Genomic DNA, 26,565 nt, shown 5'->3' with positions numbered 1-26,565 from the left:
ATTATATATGCAAATACACGACTTACATTTACCATTAATCACACTGACTTTAATTGAAGAGCATTTTCTGTGTAGCATACTGTGCACGATAGTCGCTGCCGTTAATCACATGATAATAACGACAGATGGATCAGCGGAAATCAGTGTTCAGTTCAGCAGTAGTTTCTCATTTTTTCCAGCTAGACCTTTCTGATGGACGAAAGGTCTCGTGGCAATGACTGTCGACTAATTGTGTTTTATTCATTCACGGATAGAGATGTTTTTTGTGTTCATTTTATAGAAATAAAAACGTGTCTTGTGCACAAGCTACTGCGTGATTTCTCACACAGGAAACGGAAAATCTACAAGACAGGAGAATGACGCAAATGCGGATATTATTTTTAATAATACAGCCACAAATAGACGTAACATTTCCTATTTGTTTATTTAGTGATACATTTGCAATATATTGTACTAGGGAATTAACAAAGGCTTTCTACGTAATGGCTTACCCAGTTGCATATCACGATAAATGAATTTGAAAGTTTACAAGTATTCTCGTGTAGTAATCGGCCGAATTTCTTCAACTTGAGGTAAATTAAACTCACTAAAGGATATCTTTGTACTTCTTTATAAGTCAGCATCAGGATCGAACCCCGGCAAGTAAGAGAATTGTCTTCATACCGTATTCGGATATCAAGGTATCCAGAATATTAAGTAAGCGTGACCTGCTGAGAGAGAGAGAGAGAGAGAGAGAGAGAGAGAGAGAGAGAGAGAGAGAGAGAGAGAGAGAATATTCTCAGCAATGAATGATACTATCATATTTTTTTAATCGGAGACATAGGCATCGTACGGCGATAAGTCGTACCCGAACATCTTAAAGTCAAGAAGGAAAATGTTGTAAAGTTCCATCAGCTGATGACGTTTGATTTTGGCGAAGAATTTCGCTTCGGTGTTTACGTGACTGTCTCCAGCTTCTTCTTCTTCTTCTTCCTGATGGCGTTTTGGAGGCGGGACATCAAACAACAGATCCTTCGCAGCTAGACGCATCCCGTTTTTCAGATCCTGCCTTTGAATCATCGCACCGTTCAGCTGGTTTTTATCGTTAGAGTCGTGCCCATTCTGTCCGGGCAGTAGTAGTAGTATTTCGGGCACGGCTTTGCCTCTCGTGGCATGGACGTGGGACGGGGCCAGCTCCGGTAACCCTGTAGCGTTGACTAGGTATTCCGCATCGTCTTGCAATGTTTCTAGATGCAAGATGAAGTTGTAGTGGTGGTGACACGGCGAGCAGGTGAGGTAGTAAGGACGCCAGTGTTCGTTGTACTCCCAGACGGGAGTCGAGATCAGGTACTGGACGAATTCCCAGAAGGTTGGGACATCTCTATAGTACTCCTCCTCCGGCGGTGGCTCGCTCTTCCTGTGCTTGGCTATGATGGAGAGGCCGTATAACTCCTTGAATTTCCTGAACTTCTTGCCTTCGCTCCTGTCCAGGAATTTGTCCCTAGGGTGACAAGAGAGTGAAATTATGAATAAGTTCAATCCAAAGAAAACTCATACTCACACGAGTCAGTAACATTGGGAAAGTAAATCCACGGTAGTACTATGCGTTTTTTGTTTTGTTATTTAAAATATATACAGACATCGAAAGCTTTCTGCTTTACATATTTTCAATAACAAAACCAAACAGACATATACTACAGTAGATTTACTTTCCCAATCAGTTTCATAGCAGCATGAATAATCACATTTCTGTCTAATCTGCAATTGCCGTTTGTTACAACAAGATAAAAGCTGCTCGAATTTGAATGAAATGCAGGATTACAGAAGAGATTCAGACTCTGGTAAATAATCTTCATAAGGAAAGGAAAGGATAAGAATGACGTAATTTTGACTTAACAGGTAACTGATCATGTCGTCTGTATTAAAATTTGTTTTATATATTATGTATTTGAGGACAATTTCTCTCGGACCTTTCCAAATTGATGAAGTGTCCTCAAGGATATATATATATAATATATATATATATATATATATATATATATATATATATATATAAAGTAAATTTGACTTAACAGTAGTAGAGTAGAAATCGACCTGTATCTTTGTCACGAAGTATAAGTCTACACGTGCCCCAAAGATTCAGCAAATATGCCTTAGAAACTTAACCCCACAACAGGCATCTTTCGTAATTTATAACGGACTAATCTCTTGGGAACAAACTGTCCTTCATCAATGTTGTGTATCAACGTACCAGGACGGGTCATAAAGTGATAGACGAAGGTTGGTAGAAGAAAAAGAATAATAATAACAGCTGGATCAGTAGAAATCAGTGTTCAGTAGTTTCTCATTGTGTCCAACATGACCTTCCTAAGTGACGAAAGGTCTTCAATTGTGTGTTATTCACTTACGTATAGGGATGAGGTTTTTATTTTAGAAATAAAAATACGTATGACTTGTGCATAAGTTACTGCGTGACCTTTCACACGCAGGAAAGGGAAATCTGTTAAAAAAAATAGGAGAATAACGCAAATACTTGCCATTATTTTTAATAATACAGCCACGAATAGACGTGACATCTGTCCAATTTGTTTAGTGGTACATTTGCAATATACCGTATACTACGGACGTTACCAGTGGCTCTTCTTCATCGCATGGAAAAAAAAGGTTATAACAAAATGGAAACCGCAGACGCAGAAGAAAGGAGAACTAATTAGAAAGACGAGACGAAAACGTACTTTCCAGGACCAACCTATAAGCCGAAAGGACTCTCTGGAAAGGATGCCTGACCACCATGAAAGCTGCGAAGCCCCTGACGTCCTCGTCCGCCCTCGGAGGCGGCATCATACGACGAAGGACCATGTGTAGATGACTTCGGTGGACTCTGGCGTCGAGGAGGTGCCCCACGCCGCTTAGCCGAAGGAGGGCGTGGACGAAGGACGTGGAGGCGACCTTCGGAACCTGAAGGAATGCCTAAATCCTTTAAATTGAGTATAATGATAATAATTGTAATAATAATGATAATAATAATAATAACGGGATTGTTTTTCATGTGTATGAGGAAGATATCTCCATTTACGTTATTATTATTATTTTTATTATTATTATTATTATTATTATTATTATTATTATTATTATTATTATTATTATTATTATTATTATTATTGCCAGTAAACTCTCTTTTAAACATGTTTAATAAAAGAGGGTTTACTTCCAGCATACACTAAGATTATTATTATTATTATTATTATTATTATTATTATTATTATTATTATTATTATTATTAAGAAGAAGAAGAAGAAGAAGAAGAAGAAGAAGAAGAAAGTCACAGTGTCTTCAAAGCATTTCGGAGAGGAGAGAGAGAGAGAGAGAGAGAGAGAAATTCTGACGTTTTTTTTAACCTGATACAACGCTACACCTGATGCTTTCCTTAATAATAATAATAATAATAATAATAATAATAGTCACTCAGTTGGCTCTCAGGGGTCATAGACTACCACAACGATGAATCAGATATTCTCTCTCTCTCTCTCTCTCTCTCTCTTTCTCTCTCTCTATTGCAATAATGTAAAAGGGTAAAAGCGCATCCAGTGAGTCGTAGAAACTCAAAAGTTAATATAAATAATTAATTACTCACAAAAGACGATAATTAACGAGACAAAAAAATAATAACTTTACATCCACTTGAAAGCGTTAATACCAAGGATACAGAAGAAGAGTAAAGTTAATTACAATACACTTTTAAAAAATGTAAATAAACGAGAATTAAGACGAATGTAATAAGCATCTCACCTTGCACCAGACCAATCGCTGCCTTCTGTTTACGAGAACATCCGGGTTCACGAATAATAATGGGTCCACCTTTTGCCAATATTCGCTCACTCCCAGCCACTGCCTTCGGGAAGAGAACAGAGCAGTGATAATAATAATAATAATAATAATAATAATAATAATAATAATAATAATAATAATAATAATAATAATAATAATAATAATAATAATAATCAGGGATAAGTACATCTTCCTAATAGACTGATACACTACTTTGATATCTTTATGACAAATTTTAATTGATTTACATATATACGTAGATCTATATAATAATAATAATAATAATAATAATAATAATAATAATAATAATAATAATAATAATAATAATAATAATAATAATATCGACATCTTTCTTGTAGGCTGATACACTACTTTGATATCTTTATAACGTTTAATTGATTTACATATATAAATTTGTATATATGATACAGAGAGAGAGAAGGAGAGAAGAGAGAGATAGAGAGAGAGAGAGAGAGAGAGAGAGAGAGAGAGAGAGAGAGAGAATAATTTTGAAGCAGTGCAATGTCTTGCACAGGAGATTTTACCAGAGGTCATTTCAAAAAACTGAAAAATAAAAGAGATAAAGACGGTAATATCTACAAAAATAAAAATAATGGTAGCTATATTTCAACAAGATATCGGTAAATAAAAAAAATAATGGTAATAACAAGAAACTATTTTTATCCTTAGATTACATTATTCATGAAACATGTTGCTGAACGATCTTAGACTACAGTGTTTATATAACCGTATTGTAAAGCCTACATTTAAGGAGGTGTATTATCTTAAGTCAATTTGTACGCTTGTGACAACAAGTGTACTATATTTAGATGACAACATTCCTCACTGAAGGTAAGGACAGATGAAGGAATTCAGTTGCATGTATGTTTATATATATATATATATATATATATATATATATATATATATATATATATATATATATATATATATATATATATATATATATATATATGCATGCGTGTGTGTGTGTCTACTTATATATAGTACATGTGCATGTATTATATATACAATTATATACATGTATATATAAATATATTTATATATGCATATATAAACACATATACTATATATAGATATGTATATTTACAGTACTGAATATACTTCTCTATATACATACTATATATATAAGTATACAAACACACACACATATATACACCTTTTTATTTTTTCTACAGAGGTCTCAGTGGGTGGCAGCCGAAATACCTATTATCTTGTCAATTCTTTGGCAACAATATTAACTCTGCTTTACGTCAGTGTGCAAAAGCTCGTAATTTATAATACATAGAAACTAAAAAAAAAAAAAAAGACCATTACGTCAGTGATGGAAACTCACCCTTAAATATTCTTGGCTATCACAAATATACAGCATTTCTTTAGATATTATCATCTCTTAAACGCAGCTAGAGAACTCGTGCTTAGATCATTTGTCATCGTATCATCGAACAAAGTTCGTTTTATCGATAGAAAAATCAATAAAGTTCCTTGTCATCATTACCATGTCAACATTGCTCTTGTTGTGTTGTGACTGTATAACATATCGAAGTCATTATTATTTTTATCGATAGCATCACAGTTATTTCTGTATATTTTGAATAGATAAAATTACTTTCGTTAAAAACACGTGTTATATATATATATATATATATATATATATATATATAAATATATAAACATTAACCGTTTCTTTATACACCACAACCACTACACTGCACTTAGACAGTATTAAGCGGAAAAGTATTGGTAATAAGTTTAACTACATTCCTCTAATCATTGTCCATGAAATAAGGTGAAATATTGTTAAAAGAATATTTGAAACATGACTTTATAAACATATAAGTCCAGTTTTTCAAAATCAGAACAGGGTATGGGTGTTGCAACGTCATCCTAGCGCTGTTACCAAGAAGCTAAAGTGAATATCTGCACTACCTCTCTCTCTCTCTCTCTCTCTCTCCCTCTTCGGTCAGTGTATCAATAGACTATATATATATATATATATATATATATATATATATATATATATATATATATATATATATATATTTATAATTCACTGACCGGGATAAAACGAGGGAAAAGCAACACTCGGTGCGTTGGACAGGAAATCCTGAACGATTCTAAGACAACTGGTTGATGTTGAAACACTTCCAGTGTAAATTCTCCAAACAAATGTTGAACAAATGTTTGCAAAACTAGCATTAGCAGCGAATACTTCTTTCAGATGTTTCTGGGTGATTGGCCTTGTTGTTTAGCAGAGTTAGATGTTGGTTTGCAACTAAGGCGGTCATTGTTATGAAATATAGGTCTAAGACTGCGAAGCGCTGTAGAGAGAGAGAGAGAGAGAGAGAGAGAGAGAGAGAGAGAGAGAGAGAAGAGAATAAACTTTTAGAGATCTAACTCAAATGTCCCTCGAGATTTTAACACACACTTACGCATAGTGATGAAGCAATTCGCTCTTGTATTCATGGCAAGTTGTGTTGACCAGCCTCGTCCTCTGTAGCATGCGATGGCGTAACTCTGCCATAGGCTGAGGAGAGAAAGATGCATAAAAACACATTAATACTTATCTCACCCAGCAACGCCAGACTCAAGCATTGCCTTATCATCTTGTTTTTAAATAGAGACCAGAGACAAAATATTGTGGGTGTACTCAGTGACAGACAGTCCACCCCGCAGATAAGTCCATAAGGGATATCAGAAAGCTAGACTCATGCCACCCCAAACCTTATATATTTGTCTATTTTTTATATATTTATTTACTTTACTGTTTGTATTAGTAACATTTACTACAGGCAAGATATTATAGAGCGTTCACAGCTCCATTACGGAGATCCTGCACATGATATCACAGATGAAATACGAGAGCGGTTCGTACAAACTGTGGTTATCTGAGTACAGACTATTCCCCGAGCTGAGTTCTTTTTGATTAGATCATTTTATCGGCAGATTCACGATTGTATGAGGATATCTGAATGGTATCAACTGAACAGGGATTACCAAAGAATAACTATTTGGGAGAGCGTGAATGTTTAATATAGATACATACTTACAAACATACATCTCTCTCTCTCTTTCTGTATGTTTATTTCCTACATGCGACGATAAGATTATAACGTATACCACATGACCTGCTTTGAGGGTATGTGTCCAAGCATAAGCAAAAGGTGTTCACAGTTCACACGATAACTTCTGGGTCTGGATTCGTGATGAAAACAATGAAAACGCTCTCGGCCGAGTTTTGACATAGTACTACGTCAACACGGCCACTAATCGCTTGTTGCTAACGGTCATTATTTGGTTTAGCCGAATCAAGGAGGGTGAATTACAATTGTTTGTGGGGTCACAACAGGTTCTTGAGGGGTGTATAAAACAATTTTGGCGGAATATAATAATATCTATCTCGGTACAGATGATAATATTGAACCGGTTTGTTGGCAGGTGTCGTGAGCCATATCGGTCTACAGATTATCAACTCGAGTACGTGCGTCAGTGGTTTTATCTCTCTCTCTCTCTCTCTCTCTCTCTCTCTCTCTCTCTCTCTCTCTCTCTCTCTCTCAGCACATGTATCCTTCTCTCTATACGAACGCACAAGCACAAGGAATAAGGTAAGTATGAATGCCCGAATACGGACATGCATAAACACATTATATATGTGTGTATATACATGAATAGAGCAACATTTAATACATACGGCAATGTATGAACAACGAAAACGTATACACTATTGAACCTATTAATTATTATTATTATTTTTCAAGACAATTTACTATGTTAAATAGAATACATTTATAAAGTCAATTAGTTTAAAAAAATAAACAAAAAGATAAAACATTACTGTTCACTTATAAAACAAACGTGTATGAATAGAAAACATTACTGTACACTTACAAAACAAACGTGTATGAATAAAACATTGCTGTACACTTATAAAACAAACGTGTATGAGTAGAACATTATATACTATACTTATAAAACAAACGTGTATGAATAGAACATTACTGTACACTTATAAAACAAACGTGTATGAATAAAACATTACTGTACACTTATAAAACAAACGTGTATGAATAGAACATTATATTGTACACTTATAAAACAAACGTGTATGAATAGAACATTACTGTACACTTACAAAACAAACGTGTATGAATAAAACATTACTGTACACTTATAAAACAAACATGTATGGATAAAACATTTTATTGTACACTTATAAAACAAACGTGTATGAAAAGAACATTATATTGTACACTTATAAAACAAACGTGTATGACTAGAACATTACTGTGCACCTATAAAACAAATCTGCACGAATAAAATAATCTATATATGTATATATATATATATTATATATATATATATATATATATATATATATATATATATATATATATATATATATCAATATATCGAACGCAACTATGCTCTCTGCGTGAATCGTAAACAACAACCCGTGAAGCTGGGTATTTTGCAGAAGCCATAAAAATGTATGATCGATTTCTCTGGTAATCTAGTTTGCTGGTACACCAGGGTGTGTGTGTGTGTGTGTGTGTGTACCAGCAACTCACACACTGCATGCTCGCATGCTTACACACACACACACACACACACACTGCACATACGAAATGGGCGTTTCCTAGGTCATGTTATCACGAAATGCTTTAAAAAATTATCTAGACGCGAGAATAATTTCATAATGAATTAGATCAATAAAGAGCTTTCTCGTAACAGGTTTATATGGACTGACTTAAATTTCATACAAAAACAATAATCATTCCTCTGACATTTTCCATCTGGTGCAAGTTCATGGACATGTTAAATACCACTGCAAAGTTTGATACAAAATTTTATATATATATATTTATGAAGGAAATTCCATAATTAAAACAAAAATCTGTAACTCTCATTTCTGCTTAATAACAGTAATAATTTTTCTTTTGTCTTATATCATGTTACGAGGAAAGTAAACAAGCAAATCAGAGAGAGAGAGAGAGAGAGAGAGAGAGAGAGAGAGAGAGAGAGAGAATGCTTACCAGCGATGCGGTGTTGGACTTGAGAAACACTACTGGAAATCTCCCGAGAATCACCACAGTGGTCAGCACAAAAACCACAGTCGTTAGAGCTACCTTTCGCCATCTCTTCCTAATCGCCAGGAAAAAAAAATATAATAAATAAATAAATAAATAAATGTTATGATTTTATCATTAGAAATGAACAAAATATATCCGTGAATAATTTTATTGCCTGATATTTGCCAGGAAGCCCACGTGCACGACATTAACTCGGAATTAATGATGCTTACAAAAATGCTTCTTCCCACATTTTCGTTGCGTGAAATTTATAATCCTCAGCCGATGGGCCCGGGGTTGGGGGGGGGGGTCCCCCTTTCTATTCAGGGATTTTGGCATTCTCTCCCTGCACCGGTTTTATCTTTTTTACTGCCTTCACTTCCTCACGAACCTTGCTTTGCAGGCTTACGGTCTTTTAAGCTTGCTAAGTATGAATTTTTGTGCATTCTGAAGGGTACTAGCCACAACATCGGTCTAAATCTTACAGTCTGAGAATCCCGTATTTGCAAATCTCTCTCTCTCTCTCTCTCTCTCTCTCTCTCTCTCTCTCTGTCATTTGTGGTACTATTTCAGTGGTGAGATGACAAAGAAACATTTATTTCTTTTCATTACTTGATTGTTTCACAACGTATGCAGTTGGAATATATATATATTATATTATATAATATATTATATATATATATATTACATACTATATATATATATATATATATATATATATATATGTATATATATATATAGATATATTATATATAACTATATATATATATATATATAGATATATTATATATATATATTATCATTGTAATATATATAAATATATATATATATATATATATATATATATATATATATAACAAAGGCTGATCTTATAGAGCTAAATACGAATAGAAAATGTCAACAAGCAACTGACAGTGAAACTCCTGCTAGTCTCTCTTTCCATTTACTTAGCCGGGAGCCCCAAACTTGCACCACCCCACCCTCCCCCCAAACCCCGCTCCCCACACTGTCCCTCGTCGCGTCTCTCTCTCTCTCTCTCTCTCTCTGGTATTAGGTGGCAAGGGTTCGTGATCGCCTGACTCTCTCTCTCTCTCTCTCTCTCTCTCTCTCTCTCTCTCTCAGTATTAGATAGCAGAGGTGGACGAGTCTCTGCACGCTTTATACGACCATTCCTCTCTCTCTCTCTCTCTCTCTCTCTCTCTCTCTCTCTCTCTCTCTCTCTCTCTCTTCGTTCTTTAAAGATCAATTTTATATAACTGCAGTCATAAATAACTATCGATATAATTTATAACGCAGATTTGCAGTTCACCAACACCATCTCTTTACCGAAACACGAGCAAACATTTTACGATACAGGCAAAGTCGTGTTTCTGAAAACGGTCAAAGCAGAGGAAGATGAAATAATTAAAAAAAAAAGAATATAGAAAAGAATATAGACTTGATTATGATGAAATCAACTTGAAGGTTTCGTTAGGCGTTAGTGATATTTAAGTGGACTGAACGTGAGGAGAAGCAAGAAACTAGTGTGAATATGAAGTAGATAACGACATGAATGAATAAAGAAAAATGAATGTGTGTTATAGGACCTGATTTTGTGGTCTCAGTCAGTCATAGTTTTATCTAATAATAATAATAATAATAATAATAATAATAATAATAATAACAATAATAATATGCTGGGAAAAGACCTTAATTAACACAGGTTTTATTGAAAATAATGGCTATTTCAGCCGCGTTTATTTTGAATAGATTTTTCTTTTTTCTTCGTATCACTGACTTCTTTTCTGAACTGAAATTGGCTATTAAAACGTCAAATGGGCGGATCATGTTTAAGAAAACACGGTATTTGTCAAATTGAATATATAATACAAAATGTAGTACAAATTGGATCTTAATCCGGGATATTCAATAATCATACATTTGTACTCGAACTCGCTTTTTTTTACTTTTTTTTTTTTAGCAACATCTTGGTATGGGGCTGGCAAAGACACAAAAATGCTTGCTTGCTTGCCTGCTATCGAATTAAGCTGTCACCCGCCAAAGGCAACAGAGATAGTCCCTTAGCCAACCATCGACAAAAGCTATTCATAGCTTTCCCAAATACGTTGTCAATTGTTGCCAGTCTCAAGGACCCACCTTTTATGGTAAAATATTGGTAAATAAAAATTCCACTTCTAATGTTTTTTCTTCACAAACAGACAAGCAAAGAAAATGCAATAATAACCGAGGTATGACAGTCAGGGTCGAAGTTTTAACATTGGGAAGAAGAGAATAAGTCAAAAAATGAGAAAGAGAGAGAGAGGGAGAGAGAGAGAGAGAGAGAAGAGGAGTATAGCCACCCTTGCCAAGCGCGCACGTAGTGGGAGGAACGAGAAGAGGTGAATGAGGAGAGAGAGAGAGAGAGAGAGAGAGAGAGAGAGAGAGAGAGAGAGAGAGAGAGAGAGAGAGAGAGAGAGAGAGAGAGAGGAAAGCTAATCATCAAATATCAGTATCCCAATTTTTTGGTGAATCACTGAATAGTGTCGACTAAAGTGGTAATATTTCTGCAGACCAAGAAAACGTAATGTATAAGCGAATGTTTCGGATATTTTATATATAAACCTCTCAAGCTGTTTTTAGATCCCCTGACTGAAAGAGTGGATTCCTGAATTAAGAGATTTGACGAGAGAGAGGCAAAGGAAAAAGAGTGAATGTTTAATAAAAGACGAGAATCTTAAGGTAAAAAAAGTCAGGTTCTCGACAAGACATCTAGTTTGTGTCGTTTCTATCCGCGATGACGAATCTAAAAGGTCAGCCGAGTCTTCGACCGTCCTTGTGTGTCTCTGTTTGTTTGTTAGTATGTGCGTTTGCTTGTATGTTTGTGTGTGTGTGTGTGTGTGTGTGTTGTGTTGTGTGTGTATGTGTACGTGTTTGTATGTGTGCATGCGTGTTTACAGACCGTTAATGACGACAGAAAGCGAAACTTCTCAAGAATTCTTCTTGACATAGTACTATCTGCATCGAAGATCTTCATCTTCTTCGAGAATAGTGTAGGAAAAAGTGGATAATCCTCAACATAAAAGAAGAAGAAGAAGGGATAATCCTCAACATACAAGAAGAAGAAGAAGGAAGAAGAAGAAGAAGAAGAAGAGAAGGAGAGAGAAGAGAAGAAGAAGCGAAGATAAGAGAGAGAGAGAGAGAGAGAGAGAGAGAGTCACTGAACTGCATAATACGGAGAGCCATGATTTTTGACACAACAGGGAGGGAGAAAGTTGTCCAACTGGTCACTCACTTGAAGGTCTCAAGGAAGGAACGATTACCCTGGCTGTCATTTTCACCTAATTAGAAACTCATTTTCATCTGTTACGAAAGTGAGTTTGTTTGGTGTGGTTTCTGATGATGATGATGATGACCTTTGACGAATGAAGAGAAAGAGCGGGACGCGGTACTTACATAAGGTTATTTACGTAAGTTATTGATTGTCAAGGTATTGGCAATTAAAATGAATAATAAATCGAAGTTATATCTATTTCATTTCATACTAGTCACGATGTAAAATGGTAATTGCAGACTATTATATGTAAGATGTACAGTACCTTCAAATCAACAGGCATTACTGTAATGCAGTCTAATACGAGACAGGAAAGTGAAATATAGTTACTCCGCGTGTGTGTGAACATCTTATACCTATATCCATCCATCCATCGATATATATATATATATATATATATATATATATATATATATATATATATATATATATATATATAGAGAGAGAGAGAGAGAGAGAGAGACGAGAGAGAGAGAGAGAGAGAGAGAGAGAGAGAGACTTAGTTGTAAGCGGTAAATTCACATTATACATGTAGGGGCTGGTAGTACTAGTTGTTTAGCATTTTTCTCAACCGTAACAATTCTTAACTGCAATAAATGCTTGCAGCCATTTACAAGTGGATGGAATGGAATGGAATAGAATATAGAGTTCAGGCCAAAGGCCAAGCACTGATACCTATGCAAATTGAGAATAGATAGGTTTGAAAAGCGTAACAGGAGGAAAACCTCAAGGCGGTTGCACTTTGAAATCATTGTTAGGAGAGGGTGGGTGGCAAGATGGAAGAAAGATAATTTGAAATTACAGGAAAGGGCATGAAAGCTGTTACAGCATAACATTTAGTAATGCCTACAGTGCGCCCTGTGAGGTGCACTGACGGCCCTACCCCGCTACTGGGTTACAAACGGATGGGCTCGTGTTTGGTAAACTGATAGTCTGGCAGTGAACTTGATCACAACAATCTATCGCTCATACAGGGTGTCCATAAAGTCCCAGTACCATTACAAGTCTTTATTGCTCAAAAACCATATAACATAGAGTAATGCATTTTTTTGTAGAATGTTCTACATTTCCTCAAGTTTACATTCAGAGCACTTCATTCTACAAGAAAACTGCACTACTCTATGTTATATGGTTTCTGAGCAATAAATACTCGTAATGGTACTGGGACTTTATGAACACCCTGCTCTAGACCTTAACAATAAATTATATATGATATGATATATATATATATATATATATACATAAGTAATATAGTCTTTGATTACCTGAGTATACCAGCCATTGATGTGAAGCACTTCGTCCCTAAACGCAGGTAAGGATGAACTACTGCAACTTCAAATACACGCGTTCATCGGACACCAGGTTTTATTAAGTTTACAGAATCAATAAAAAAGAGAAGAGATTCGAAAGACGATATTTCCAACCATCATTTCAAGAACCTGGGCCTTACTGACATGTAATGGCGTAACAGAACGCCAAAATCAGCAAAAATGTGGAAATTCAGCACTCTGAACACTTGTCCGTTCGAAGGATATATGGGGAAACGTAAATTAAAGTGAATAAAAAGCGAAACGAAAAGAAAATGACGTCTGTGAAAATGATAAAACTGTAAATGGTAGTACTAGTACTATAAGCAGTAATGTTTAACTAGTACTATAAGCAGTAAGTTCAAATGTCAAACGGACATAATGACCATCGCAATATTTTTGTCTTTCATTGCTTAGTCATCATTTCGTGATTTTATGATCATTCTACAACATATAACATTCAGCCATCTTTACCCATACAATCCTTACGCTCCATTCAAACCATTTCTAAAGTTCAATAATGTTAACATTTTTTGAGTCGAACCTTTCTGCAAATTCAGCACACAAAAATTATAGTACTATGAAACTTAAACCAGGTTTCGTTTTTCCCATGCCTTCCTTTTGACATATATTCCTAGATCGTTATCATCATCATTATCAACTTGCTCTATACTACAGTGAATCTCAGATGTTCACCATCGATATTCATAGTCGCATGTTGCTAACTCTAGTATACTATTCTCTTCATCTCCAACCACTCTGATATTCTACGGCTTTACCTCTCTTCTCCTCATGTTATGGACACACTTTAATGATTTATTTATTCATTTATTTATCTATATATTTATTTAATTGTTTGTATCTATACTATGTGATGGGGGTATTTAAGAGTCAGGTTGATAAATTCGTCGTTTAAACAATGGAAAAAACATTGGAAAACAGCTCGCTTTCGTCAGTGATGCTACGTAAATCTTTCAGGGCAGAGCTGACGAACACCCCCAGGAGAGAGAGAGAGAGAGAGAGAGAGAGAGAGAGAGAGAGAGAAATTTGTCGTTTAAACAATGGAAAAGTGAAGGAAAACAGCTCGCTTTCGTCAGAGATGCTACGTAAATCTTTCATGACGGAGCTGACGAACCCCCCCAGACCTTACTTTACAGACCTTACATATTGTTCGAGTTGCCCCAGGTCCCTCAGTGTGAGGCACCTCTAATGTCTACCAGAGGGTTGCTAGTGCATCTTACGGTATATTTTGCATCTTCCAATCTTGGATGGTCTGGGATGCAGCTTAGATATTTGTCGAGCTTATTCCTAAACACATCTACGCTCACTCCTGATATATTCCTCAGATGAGCTGGCAACGCATTGAATAGACGCTGCATTATCGATGCTGGTGCGTAGTGGATTAATGTCCTGTTGTGCCTTCCCTTATTTTTCCTGGTATAGTTTTGGGCACTATTAATCTACCTCTGCTTGCTCTTTCTGATATTTTTAGCTCCATGATGTTTCCGGCTATTCCTTCTATCTGTTTCCATGCCTGAATTATCATGTAGCGTTCTCTTCTCCTTTCTAGACTATATAATTTTAAGGATTGTAGTCTTTCCCAGTAGTCAAGATCCTTAACTTCTATTCTAGCTGTAAAGGACCTTTGTACACTCTATTTGTACAATATCCTTTTGATAGTGTGGGTACCATATCATATTGCAATATTCAAGTGGACTACGAACATATGTTTTATAAAGCATAATCATGTGTTCAGTTTTTCTGTTTTGAAGTGCCGTAACAACATTCCCATTTTTGCTTTACATTTTGCCAATAGAATTGCTATTTGATCATTGCATAACACGTTTCCTATCATCATCACACCAAGGTCTTCAACTGCTTCCTTATTTGTGATTGTCTCATTATTAGGTCCCCTATATGCATATAGCTTTCCTTCTCTGTCTCCATAATTTATTGATTCAAATTTATCAGAGTTAAATACCATCCTATTTACCTCTGCCCAATCATATACTTCGTTAAGGTCTCTTTGTGGCGCGTTCCTATCTTCATCACAAGTAATTTCTCTACTTATTCTTGTGTCATCGGCGAAACTACTCACTACCGAGTCATTAAACAGACTGTCTGTCTGCCATCATAATAACAAACAGTATTGCAGCTAACACCGTACCTTGATGGCACACCGGATATTACCTTAGCTTCATCCGATTCTCATCGTTTGCAATAACTATCTGTGTTTTCTGTTACCATCTTCCTACTTTATCCACTATATTATGTTTTCTCATTTTCATCGCTAATATATTATGATCTACCTTGTCAAAAGCTTTTGCAAAGTCTAGATAAACCACATCTGTTTCATTTTCGCTTTTCATATTTTTGTATATGTTCTTACGGTGGACTAACAGTTGGGTTTGTGTACTTTTTCCAGGTATGAAATCATGTTGTATATTAAACAAATTATTTTTTATGAATGTTTCATAATATTTTTCTTTATTACCCTTTCATACACTTTCATAATATGTGATGTTAGACTCACAGCCTATAATTACTTGCCTCTAGTCTTGATCCACTTTTGAAAGTAGGGGTAATATATGCTAATTTGTGCTCATCATAAATCTTGCCTGTATCTACACTTTGTCTTGATAATATTGCAAGTGGCTTTGCGATAGAATGAACTACTTTCTTTAACAAAATAGCAGGGACACCATCAGGCCCTGCTGCAGCTCCATTTTTAATTTATTAATAGCCTGCACAATATCAGCTTCATTAATATCTATGTCTGCTAAATATTCACTATTTTCATCCCTTACTTCTATATCATTATCTTCATTATCAATTCTAGGGGTGAATTCTCTCTTATATCGTTCTGCCGATATATTGCATATTCCTTTTTTTTTCATTCGTTAATCTCCCTTCAATTCTTAGAGGGCCTATTTCTATTCTTCTTTTATTCATCTTTTTTGCATACGAGTACAATAGTTTGGGGTTTTGCTTGATATTTACTAGGGTTTTTTCTTTCAAGTCCTGTTTTTCATTTTCTTTTAATTGTATAATCTTTTGTTCTGCATTTTATTTTCTATCTTACTTTTCAGTTCGATCACTTTCCATGCATTTTTTTCTTTTGCAAGACCTTTTTTCCACTCTGATTTTCTGGAATAAGATCCTTCTGTCTCTTGGTATGCATGACTGATGTTTACTTTTCTTCTTCGGTATATATTTATCCACTATTTTCTCTAATATTTATATAATATCTCCGCGTAGTTTACCTTTATATTATCACTTACGAAAATGTTATCCCAATCTTTGTTTAATTCTTCATTTATTCTGAAAATTTTATATTTTTACTGTAGAAGTTGTATTTTCCATATCCTTCCCACTTTTTCATTTCTTGCTTATCTCTGTTTTCACTTGCTTTGGAATGGACTGTTAATTCTATGACATTATGGTCTGAAATACTCGCATTATAAACTATTATTTCTTTAACATAATTCATCTCGTTCACAAATACTAAGTCAAAAGTATTTTCCTTTCTTGTTGGCATGTGATTTATTTGTTGAATATTGTATTCTAGTAAAATATCTAATAGCTTTTCGAATTGCCTCTTATCTTCTGCACTACTATTACTCTCTTTTTTATATGTATAAATACAACTACAATCTCCTATTCGTTCTTTCCAGTCTACGAAAGGAAAGATAAAAATCTCCGGATAGGAGAATAGTCCAGTCCTTGTGATTTCTACATATATCATCCAATTTTCTATTTTTTATTGTGTCAAACTCTTTAGTATTAGGGGTCAGATTCAAATTCTATAGCTATTAGTTCACATTCTGAGTTACTATATTTCTCATATATTTTTCCTTGTTTTTTTGTCTTTCCCATATATCGCAGTTCCCTTGATTCCCATTTTTTCTATCTGATCTATAAGTTTGGAACCCTTTTATTTGATCGTCATTCCCAGTCTCTTGAGAATACCAGGTTTCCACTTATATTCATTATATCTATTTTCTTTTCAATTTGGGTTTAGTTCTTCTAAGTACTCTATTTTTCTTTTTGAGTTACTCGTAACTAAACCCTGCGCATTCATCACAATGATGGTTTGTGTGTTTTCTCCTTCATTTAATATGGGTAATAATAAGGATTTTCCCACGTCTCTTTCCTGTTCTGGTATGTTGTTCTTTTCTTCATTTCCAGAAATTCTGACATTAAAAAATCCAACTTTTCCATAATATTTGATCTTCCTTTATCATAATTATTCATTTTGTGTCTGAATCTGCAATTTTCTCCGTATCTTCAATATCCTCTTGCATCGTATATACAGTATTTATCTCTTGAGCTGTATCTTGGGCTGTTTCTTGAAGCTGATGCTTGGAAATTCTTTGCTGACACTCCATATCGCAGTGATGGCTTGATTTTTTCCTTCACCTGATATTCTTTGTTCCTCTCTTTATTTGTTTCTTTCTTATTTTGGATTTTATTATTTGATTGACTATTTAATTGATTTTGATTCATGGCTACAGGGTGCATATATTTACATTTTTTGTCGAACTTACATCCTTTTCCTTCTTTTAGGTTTTTGCATATTTTTGGATGTAGATATCTGCAATCATCCCCATAGCCGTCTAGGTATGCACATCTACCATAGATTTCATAGTTGTGACATACCTTGGGATGTAGGTAGTAACATCTTTCTCCGAATCTGCAATTCCCTCTTTTCAAAAGGGTGCAGACTTTGTCTTTCTTGTCTTTTTATTTTTTTTCCTCATTCCCCAATCAGTGTGCAGTTCTGGGTAGAGCCTCTTCGGGAATTTATTTGTGTTGTCATGTCGTAATTTATTTCTTCGTATGTATGCTGCTTGAGTGCCTCATATGTAGTATCAATGAGTATCTCTGCATCATTCTTTTATCTTGTTCTTTGGTTTTCCTTATTTTTTTCTGTCATTTCAGTTTTGTTTACTTCTCTTCCATTTTCCTCTTCTTCTTCTTCCTCTTCCTCTTCTTCTTCATCCTCAACTATTTGTACATTAAGTCTTGATTTAATAACATTGTCTATCCATGATAGACATGTTGAGCAAAATATCCTGGTATCCTTACTCATATCTTGCATTACTTCAGCACATTGAGGATGCATTGAAATGTTGCATGCAGAACATTTTCTGATCAGGTTTTGTGGATTAACTATGCTATACCACACCTTACACAGATTGCATGCTTTTGGCATTCTTTTTCCTATTGCATCAATTAGGATATTCACAATTTTCACCTTATTCATTTTCTTTGTCGGAATATGTGATTGATGTAAATTTTCTTTATGAATCTCTTGACCACTTGGATTTTATTTGGAACTTCTTCAATTATTTTCAAGATGTTTTCTGTTGATTTGTTCCAGTTTGAAGGATCATATCCTTCTAATATGTCTATGAATGCTTTTGTATCTTTTTGGTTAGGGCTGTTGTTGATCTCATAAATGAGAAATACCAGCTCCCTTCCTGCTACCTCATCGTATTGCGAATCTGCTAGACATGCTAAATTTCGCCATTTCTTACCACAGTTGGAACTTACTGCCATCTTGATCTGATTTACAGTAGGGTTTCACTTGATAAACTAACTTAGTAGATGCTTTATCCTACTATTTTTCACACTAATCTTATCACCGACAGTTCACGAACACTTCTAGATATTTTTAGATTTCCAGATGTACATTAAACGCGTGATATCTGTTGATTAATCAGACTGTGCGCAGGAACGTCTCACAAAGCAAAAAAAAAAAAACAGAGAGAGAGAGAGAGAGACACAGAGAGAGAGAGACGAGAGAGAAATTTGTCGTTTAAACAAGGGAAAAGAGTTGGAAAACAGCTCTCTTTCGTCAGATATACTGCGTAAATATTTCACGGCAGAGCTGTCGAACCTCCCAGGAGAGAGAGAGAGAGAGAGAGACAGACAGACAGACAGAGAGAGACTTTAGTAAGAGGAGAATCTTAATTAACCTCGCAACAACACTTGCACATCTACGGTTCAGTTATTAGATGCAATTGAGTGACTAGGCTAATGGTGACTAGTGACTCTTACATTTGAATGAAAAATCTTCAACGTACCTTGCATAAAAAGTGTCATTTTATAAAGGGTTACTGACTCGAAGATAAGCGACTTAAGCTTGCTGCTTTTGTAAGTAATCTTCGGAAAAGCGAAGGTTGCATGTAATTGTAGTCTCGTTCCAAGATGGCGGTGTCCAACGAACAACTTAAATCTGAAAGAGGGAGAATAACGTTTTGTGTATATTGTATTTCAGCGTAGACATACAAATACATAGTATACAATTACGAATTATATTTCCGTAAGAGAGAGTATCTACATATTGTTAAAACAATCTGAATGTGGGCATCTTTTAATCCACGTGTACAGCAACATTTGGTATAAGCTAGCAGTTCTCTTAGATAAATCAAGCAAAGGAGGAGGCATACGCAGACACGCGTGAACACATATAACATATGCAAATACACACACGACTTGGAAAGGCTTAAACGTACGTCTAATCGACATCTCTGATTCATAGTCACGCATCCGATGTCTTGTGCAGAGATTTCGACGTTGAATATGTTAGGTTTGGTGAAGGTGAAAAGGAAATATCTTTGCTTCATCTCCCTTCATTGAACTTATCTATGTTAGGAATGTGTGAGACTCTGTGTGTGTGTGTGTGTGTGTGTGTGTGTGGAAGAGTTTAAAAGAAAGTTATACAGAATCATTAGGACACAGTGAATGCACACTAGAACGATGTCTCCTCGGATGGACTAACAAGTCTTTGAGACATCCTAATCCTTGTAACTCCTTGTAACTCTCTCTCTCTCTCTAGACATAAATTAGGACACTGTGAATGCACAGTAAAACCTGCTCCTAGAGAGATAAGTGAGCGCACGATGTCTCCTCTAAGGATGGACTACCAAGTCTTTGAGACATCCTAATCATTGTAACTCCTTGTAGTCGAATCCGGAAGCAAAGAAGAAGTGCTGAATTCCAGAGCCACCAGGATGACGAAAACAAACTTCGTGTGTATCAGAAAACTGGATAAAAAACAAGAAGGTACAACTGCTCTCTCCTCAGGAGTCAGCCATATTCCCAGATCAACGTTTGGTGGTGTTTATCTTATCTGCCAATCCACCAATTCTCTTCCCTCTCACGCTTTCCCTCATTCTCATTACGCTTTACCTCTCTGTAAGTCTACTTCGACAGTTAAAGAGTAGTGTCAAAGCCGAGTAAGATAAGAATCATTAAAATTCTGCGGAGAGCCAGTTGAGGCGGTACTCTGACAAGTGTTCTCGATTCTGGCAGGTGTAGGTCGAGGTTTCTCAGGTGTAGCTACATTCACGAAGCAAGTGTACGAGTCTACACTTTAGAAAGAAATTATGCATAAAAAAAAATCGATGATGAAAACAAGCTGAGTATAATAACACGAGGAGAAGAACTAACGCTGCTCAAATATATTTTGTACGATCTCTTTCATTTTTAGACATGATAGACGCATATATACGTACGAACGGACACACTTTTGGGTACATTTAGATTACTGGGCTGCTAGCGGACTAATATTCGGAGGTGTAAGATGAGATGTGCAATATTACTGACCAACTATCGTACCCATACACACAAACATTTATTTTCTATGCCTTGAAATATCAGGCCACGGTATCTTAAGAATATATTGTATACCCAGAGGGTGAGTTTATGATATATATATATAATATATATATATATATATATATATATATATATATATATATATATATATATATATATATATATATATATATATTGTGACAAAGTGCCAAGTATCTGGTTACTACACTTACTATTCATTAATTGTTACCTCACAACAGCCAGACACCTGAACCCTCATCACAGGTACTAAACGACTGAATACTCTAAAGGCAACAGTGGTCCCTTAAACAACTTACCAGTATTGCAGAAAATCAGACTAAGTTCATCAAAACAGGTGTGGGGTAATCTTGTAAGTAATCAAATTAAATGTCTAAGTATTTCCCTGATTTCAATAGTTTAAGTAATTCCCTGGTTTTAAGTCACTTCAAGTAAATTGAAGGAAAGCAAATCAATTACCACTCTATATTTTTACCTAACATCAATATAATCATAATTAAATACTGATGTAAAATAAAGAAAACACTTATAAAAATTTTAAATACAAAAATTTATTATTAAACTCAAAATTTATAAGTGAAATTCACAATATCAGGGAAAATTACTGTTACTTGAAAACAAAGCAAAGTTTAATTATTCTTGAGTCAATTAAGTAGAATTAAATAAAAATTAATTTATCACAAAATTCAAGAAAATTAATTCAATCAAAATTCAAAAGTGTTAGGCAATAATTGAAAATTTGAAATTAATTCACAAGTGCTAAACAACAACAAAACTTGAAAAGAATTCTAAGTGCAAATTAATTCACAAGTGTTTAATTCAATTAAATGTGCAACAATTAAGTAATGAAAATAACTAAGTTAATTAAATTGTGAATGCAAATGCAAACACAGAAAAATGTGGAAAATACCAAAATTGCAAAAAGTATTAATCACACAGAAAATAAAACAAAAAGACACACTTCAATAAGAAAATGGACAAATGCAACAAAAATAAACACTTCAATAAGAACATGGATAAATGCACTTCAAATGAAACAAACACAAAACACAAAAATTTGCAATGTGTAAAAATGTAAATCTTTTCACTCAAACCATTGTAACCATTAGTTATTAGTTCTCTAAACCATCATAACCAATAGTTATTAGTTTTTACCAAACCATCATAACCATTAGATATCAGTCATTAGTTGCAACTAATAAAAATATAACACACTTTACCTTGGTATACCTTGGTATAGGCGCCGTTACACACAATGTTTGTTCAGATTCCACAAAAACACTAAATAATACTAAATAAACTCTAAGAAATATCAAATCTGAAATCTAAAAGTTACGAGTGACCATTTTACTTTATGTTAATATCAATTATGGCGAGGCAAAGAGAGAGAGAGAGAGAGAGAGACAGAGAGAGAGACAGAAGGAGATGTCTGAATGGAACGCGGTTTTAAGATGCAATGAAATTCTCTTCCTTACAGAAGCTGGGCAGTGGAGATGACACAAAACGTTTTGGGCAATAATTCTTTCTAGAAGCTTCCATTATGATGCAACTTTACAAAAAAACTGTGAAATCTGCACGTGGCATTCAGCAACGAAATACACGTACAAAACAAGTATACATTCGTGTACGTACCAGCTCAACAAAGACACATACCCGATCAAGACAGAAATCGAGCAAAAGTTCCTATCATACGTGAAGACAGAATTCCCAAAACACAACGAAGACCTCGAGGTCTCTAATCAAACGTGTTGACAGATTAGGAAAGCAAAGCAGAAATTTCGGGGTCTCTTATCGCAAGGCGTTGACATAATAGGGAAACAACTCTAGCTTCGAATGGACAAAGAAAATCTCTCTCTTTCTACATTCTACGTTATATATTCTTTTACATTATGTTATGCAAAATCTGAACACACATTTTAAGACATCCTAATTCTAAGCTAGCTAGGGATCTGAAAAAATGTTGCCAAACTCTACATAACATTTTATACAGTCTAAGAGGGGATATATGCATTTTGAAATAGCAATATATAATATATATATATATATATATATATATATATATATATATATGATATATATATATATATATGTATAATATATATATATATATATATATATATATAATGTAGCACGAAGGAACACGTGCTTAGGAATATCTTCAAATCCAAGGTAGAAAGGTGAGTGAAAAATTGGGGACTTGGGACAAGAACTTTTGTAGTACTATATTCTACATTTTCAGTTGGATTTAAGGATATATATATATATATATATATATATATATATATATATATATATATATATATATATATATACGTATATACGATATATATATATATATATACACAGGGAGCAGGAGCAGGAAGAAACATGGCGAAGTATTTTACACTTTATTCCGACGCGTTTCGCATTCAGCAGAAATAATGACTAATATAAATTAAATTGATTTGAAAATAATCTAAAAATTATTTAGAAACTAGTTAAAATGAAAACCGAAACTTCACACATAGATAAAAATACACTAACAATTGATAAAACAACACGAGAAGTTAAAAGCACATACGTTAGTTAAAAGTTCAGAAAGAAAGTTAAAACAAAAAACTAAATAAATAAATTAGTAAAATACAAAGTTAAAAAATGTTTGAGGAGCACTGGGGGTCGACCTACCATGGTAAGAGATAAATAAAAACTAAAAGAATGTACACAGAAACATAGGCTTAAGAAAGGTACAAGGGGGTGGAGGTGGTCTGGTTGTTCAACTGCGGAACAAGTTGTTTAATAAAAAGGCTCTCCAGGATCAACAGTTCATTTAGGCTGGAGGTTTGACCAACAATAATAAAATCCTCATATTCAATATCAACTTTACATTTTTTGCTATGTTCACGTATACTGGACTGTTCGGGATTTGATATTGAACATCCAGTACGAAAACTAACTCCCTTGTGGCAGTCTATGCGAACCCTCATCATCCTCTGAGAAGAACCCACGTAAGTTCCCAGACTACATCTGGGACAAGAATATTCGTACACTATACCAGAGGACATGAGGGGGCATAAACGATCTTTAAATTTAAACATGGATCCAATTGTTAGTGGATTGACAGGAATGAGTTTTACCTTTAATGCGCCAAAGTATTTTTGTACGATTTTTGTAAATTCCTGCTCCTGCTTCCTGTGCATTTTATCACTTTGGCTGACTCGCCTGCTTTCTCCGTTCACACACACACACACACACACACACACACACACACACACACACACACACACACACACACACATATATATATATATATATATATATATATATATATATATACTATATATATAAACTGAACAACAGCCCGCTCAAAGAGTGCAAAAATAGTTCAGCTGGAGGGAGTATATAATGATTACTAGCTATCAAAAAAAGTTGGCGAGCCTCAGATAAACAAAGTATGGCTACAGATAAACCCTCAATGGAGCGATGATAAAAAAAAAAACTGCTAAAAAATATAAGCAACATGATAACAAAGACTTTATTGGAATTTTGAGAAAGGCTAATTTTACCATACCGAAGAGATATACATAACTTGCCTCCATTGGCTGAAAGCGCTAATCTTACTGAATTTTGTTTAGCTCTATTTGTTATCACGTTTTTATATATATGCATTATAATGAGACTAAAGCGTCTCAGTGGCGTGGTTGGTATGGTGTTTGCTTCCCACCTCGGTGTTCGCGGGTTCGATTCTCGGCCATTCCATTGAGGAGTGAGAGATGTGTATTTCAGGTAATAGTTCGCTCTCGACGTGGTTCGGAAGTCACATAAAGCCGTTGGTCCCGTTGCTGAATAACCACTGGTGCCATGCAACGTAAAAACACCATACAAAAAAAAAAAAAAATTAATTATAATAATAAAATAAAATGAGCCTATGGACGAGAAGGAGTACAACTGTAAATTATTACTCAGACTATTGAACATGAAGGGAGTATACCTGCACAGTTTTGCAATAAGACTGGGGGAATTAAATGTAGTGTTTTGCAGTAAGAATGAAGGAAATACCTGCATTGTTCTGCAGTAAGAATGAGGGAAGTTAATGTAGTGTTTTGCAGTAGGAATGAGACAAGTAACTGTAGTGTTTTGCAGTAAGATTGAGGGAAGTAATTGTAATGATTTGCAGTAGGAATAAGAGAAGTTACTGTAGTGTTTTGCAGTAGGAATGAGGTAAGTAACTGTGGTGTTTTGCAGTAAGAATCAGGGCAGTAACTGTAGTGTCTTGCAATAAGATTAAGAGAAGTAACTATAGTGTTTTGCAGTAAGAATGAGAGGAGTAACTGTAGTGTTTTGCAGTAAGAATGAGGGAAGTAACTATAGTATTCTGCAGTAAGAATGAGAGCAGAAACTGTAGCGTTTTGCAGTAATAATGATTCGAAGTAACTGTAGTGTTTTGCAGAAGGAATAAGAAAAGTAACTGTAGTGTTTTGCAGTAAGAATGAGAGCAGAAACTGTAGTGTTTTGCAGTAGGAATGGGGGACACAACTTTAGTGTTTTGCAGTAATAATGAGAGCAGAAACTGTAGAGTTTAGGAGTAGGAATGAGGAAAGTAACTGTATTGTTTAGGAGTAGGAATAAGAGAAGTGGCTGTAATAATTTTGCAGTAAGAATGAGTGAAGTTAATGGAGTCACCCTATGCTCCTTATAGAAAACGAGTCTTTACTCTTTCTCATAGAAAACGCATTTTTATCCGAAAACGAGACTATACCACGACAAATATAATTTCGAACTTGCCCATTTTGATATTGACTAAAGCCGACAGATTTCTTAAGTTAAAACTTTAAATAGTAATTTATTTATAAATATTAATAAATATGGTTAAATATTTGTCCTTAGTCTCTTGGATATTTATATGGATAACTGACTTAAATTCTCAGTATGGAGTTGAACCATAGTTAAAAAGGCAGCTTTAACCACTTTGCCGTCATATTTGACAACAATAAAGTGGTGGACAAGCTGGTTTCGTGCCGTGATCATAACTATTACAAACATTAAGATACTTCAACATAAAAAATACACGACCGTGACGCATACTTAGATGTAGAAATGTAATACAACTGGTACAGAAATATTAAACAACTGACTTCAAATTCCCTGACTATCACGAAACATTAGTCTCATAAAATTTTGAAACTGCAAAATACAAATTACTAGATTACAATTCTAGCTTTAATTGTTGACTTTAATTTAATGCAATTTTATTTTTTTTAGGCACTTAACTATAGTTACTGACTTTCTCTAGTTCCAGAATTAGCGAGATACTTTAGTTGCATTTTATTGGAAATACACAATTTTAGCTGAATTAAGAGATATTTCAAACTGAAATATAGATACCAGTTATAAAAAAGAACCTTTGACTATGTGCACAACTACATATTTT

At 34.6% G+C, this 26,565-nt stretch overlaps 1 protein-coding gene across 5 annotated transcripts; it reads right to left on the bottom strand.

Annotated features, from left to right (window-relative positions):
• Nucleotides 1-420: 420 nt before the first annotated feature.
• Nucleotides 421-22,623, bottom strand: LOC135204814 (carbohydrate sulfotransferase 10-like). Of its 5 annotated transcripts, XM_064235019.1 has the most exons (7): nucleotides 22,379-22,623; nucleotides 19,604-19,755; nucleotides 8,862-8,970; nucleotides 6,261-6,355; nucleotides 3,769-3,871; nucleotides 2,729-2,949; nucleotides 422-1,480 (listed from the first exon to the last, which is right to left on the bottom strand). In XM_064235019.1, exons 4-7 carry the CDS (start codon nucleotides 6,350-6,352, stop codon nucleotides 808-810), a joined length of 1,089 nt encoding a protein of 362 aa, XP_064091089.1. In that variant the 5' UTR covers nucleotides 6,353-6,355; nucleotides 8,862-8,970; nucleotides 19,604-19,755; nucleotides 22,379-22,623; the 3' UTR covers nucleotides 422-807. The 5 variants fall into 5 exon arrangements, with proteins under 5 accessions (XP_064091100.1, XP_064091075.1, XP_064091089.1 ...); XM_064235030.1 differs by lacking the exon at nucleotides 8,862-8,970 and having other exon boundaries at nucleotides 421-1,480; XM_064235005.1 differs by lacking the exons at nucleotides 19,604-19,755; nucleotides 22,379-22,623 and adding an exon at nucleotides 9,131-9,469 and having other exon boundaries at nucleotides 421-1,480.
• Nucleotides 22,624-26,565: the final 3,942 nt, after the last annotated feature.

This window comes from Macrobrachium nipponense, chromosome 24 (assembly GCF_015104395.2).
Source record: "Macrobrachium nipponense isolate FS-2020 chromosome 24, ASM1510439v2, whole genome shotgun sequence".
Taxonomy (NCBI): domain Eukaryota; kingdom Metazoa; phylum Arthropoda; class Malacostraca; order Decapoda; family Palaemonidae; genus Macrobrachium; species Macrobrachium nipponense.
The sequence above is the reverse complement of the archived record's forward strand: the minus strand, read 5'-3'. Positions and strand labels throughout refer to the sequence as shown.

What these genes read in the sequence shown, in the direction of transcription:
- LOC135204814 (XM_064235005.1), bottom strand. Translation starts at nt 9,150, where the DNA reads ATGTGGGAAGAAGCATTTTT. An exon ending in ATGTGGGAAGAAGCATTTTT is followed by an intron (nt 8,971 to 9,130) that starts GTAAGCATCATT and finishes CCTGGCGATTAG; the next exon opens with GAAGAGATGGCGAAAGGTAG. An exon ending in AGCGATTGGTCTGGTGCAAG is followed by an intron (nt 2,950 to 3,768) that starts GTGAGATGCTTA and finishes TAAAGGATTTAG; the next exon opens with GCATTCCTTCAGGTTCCGAA.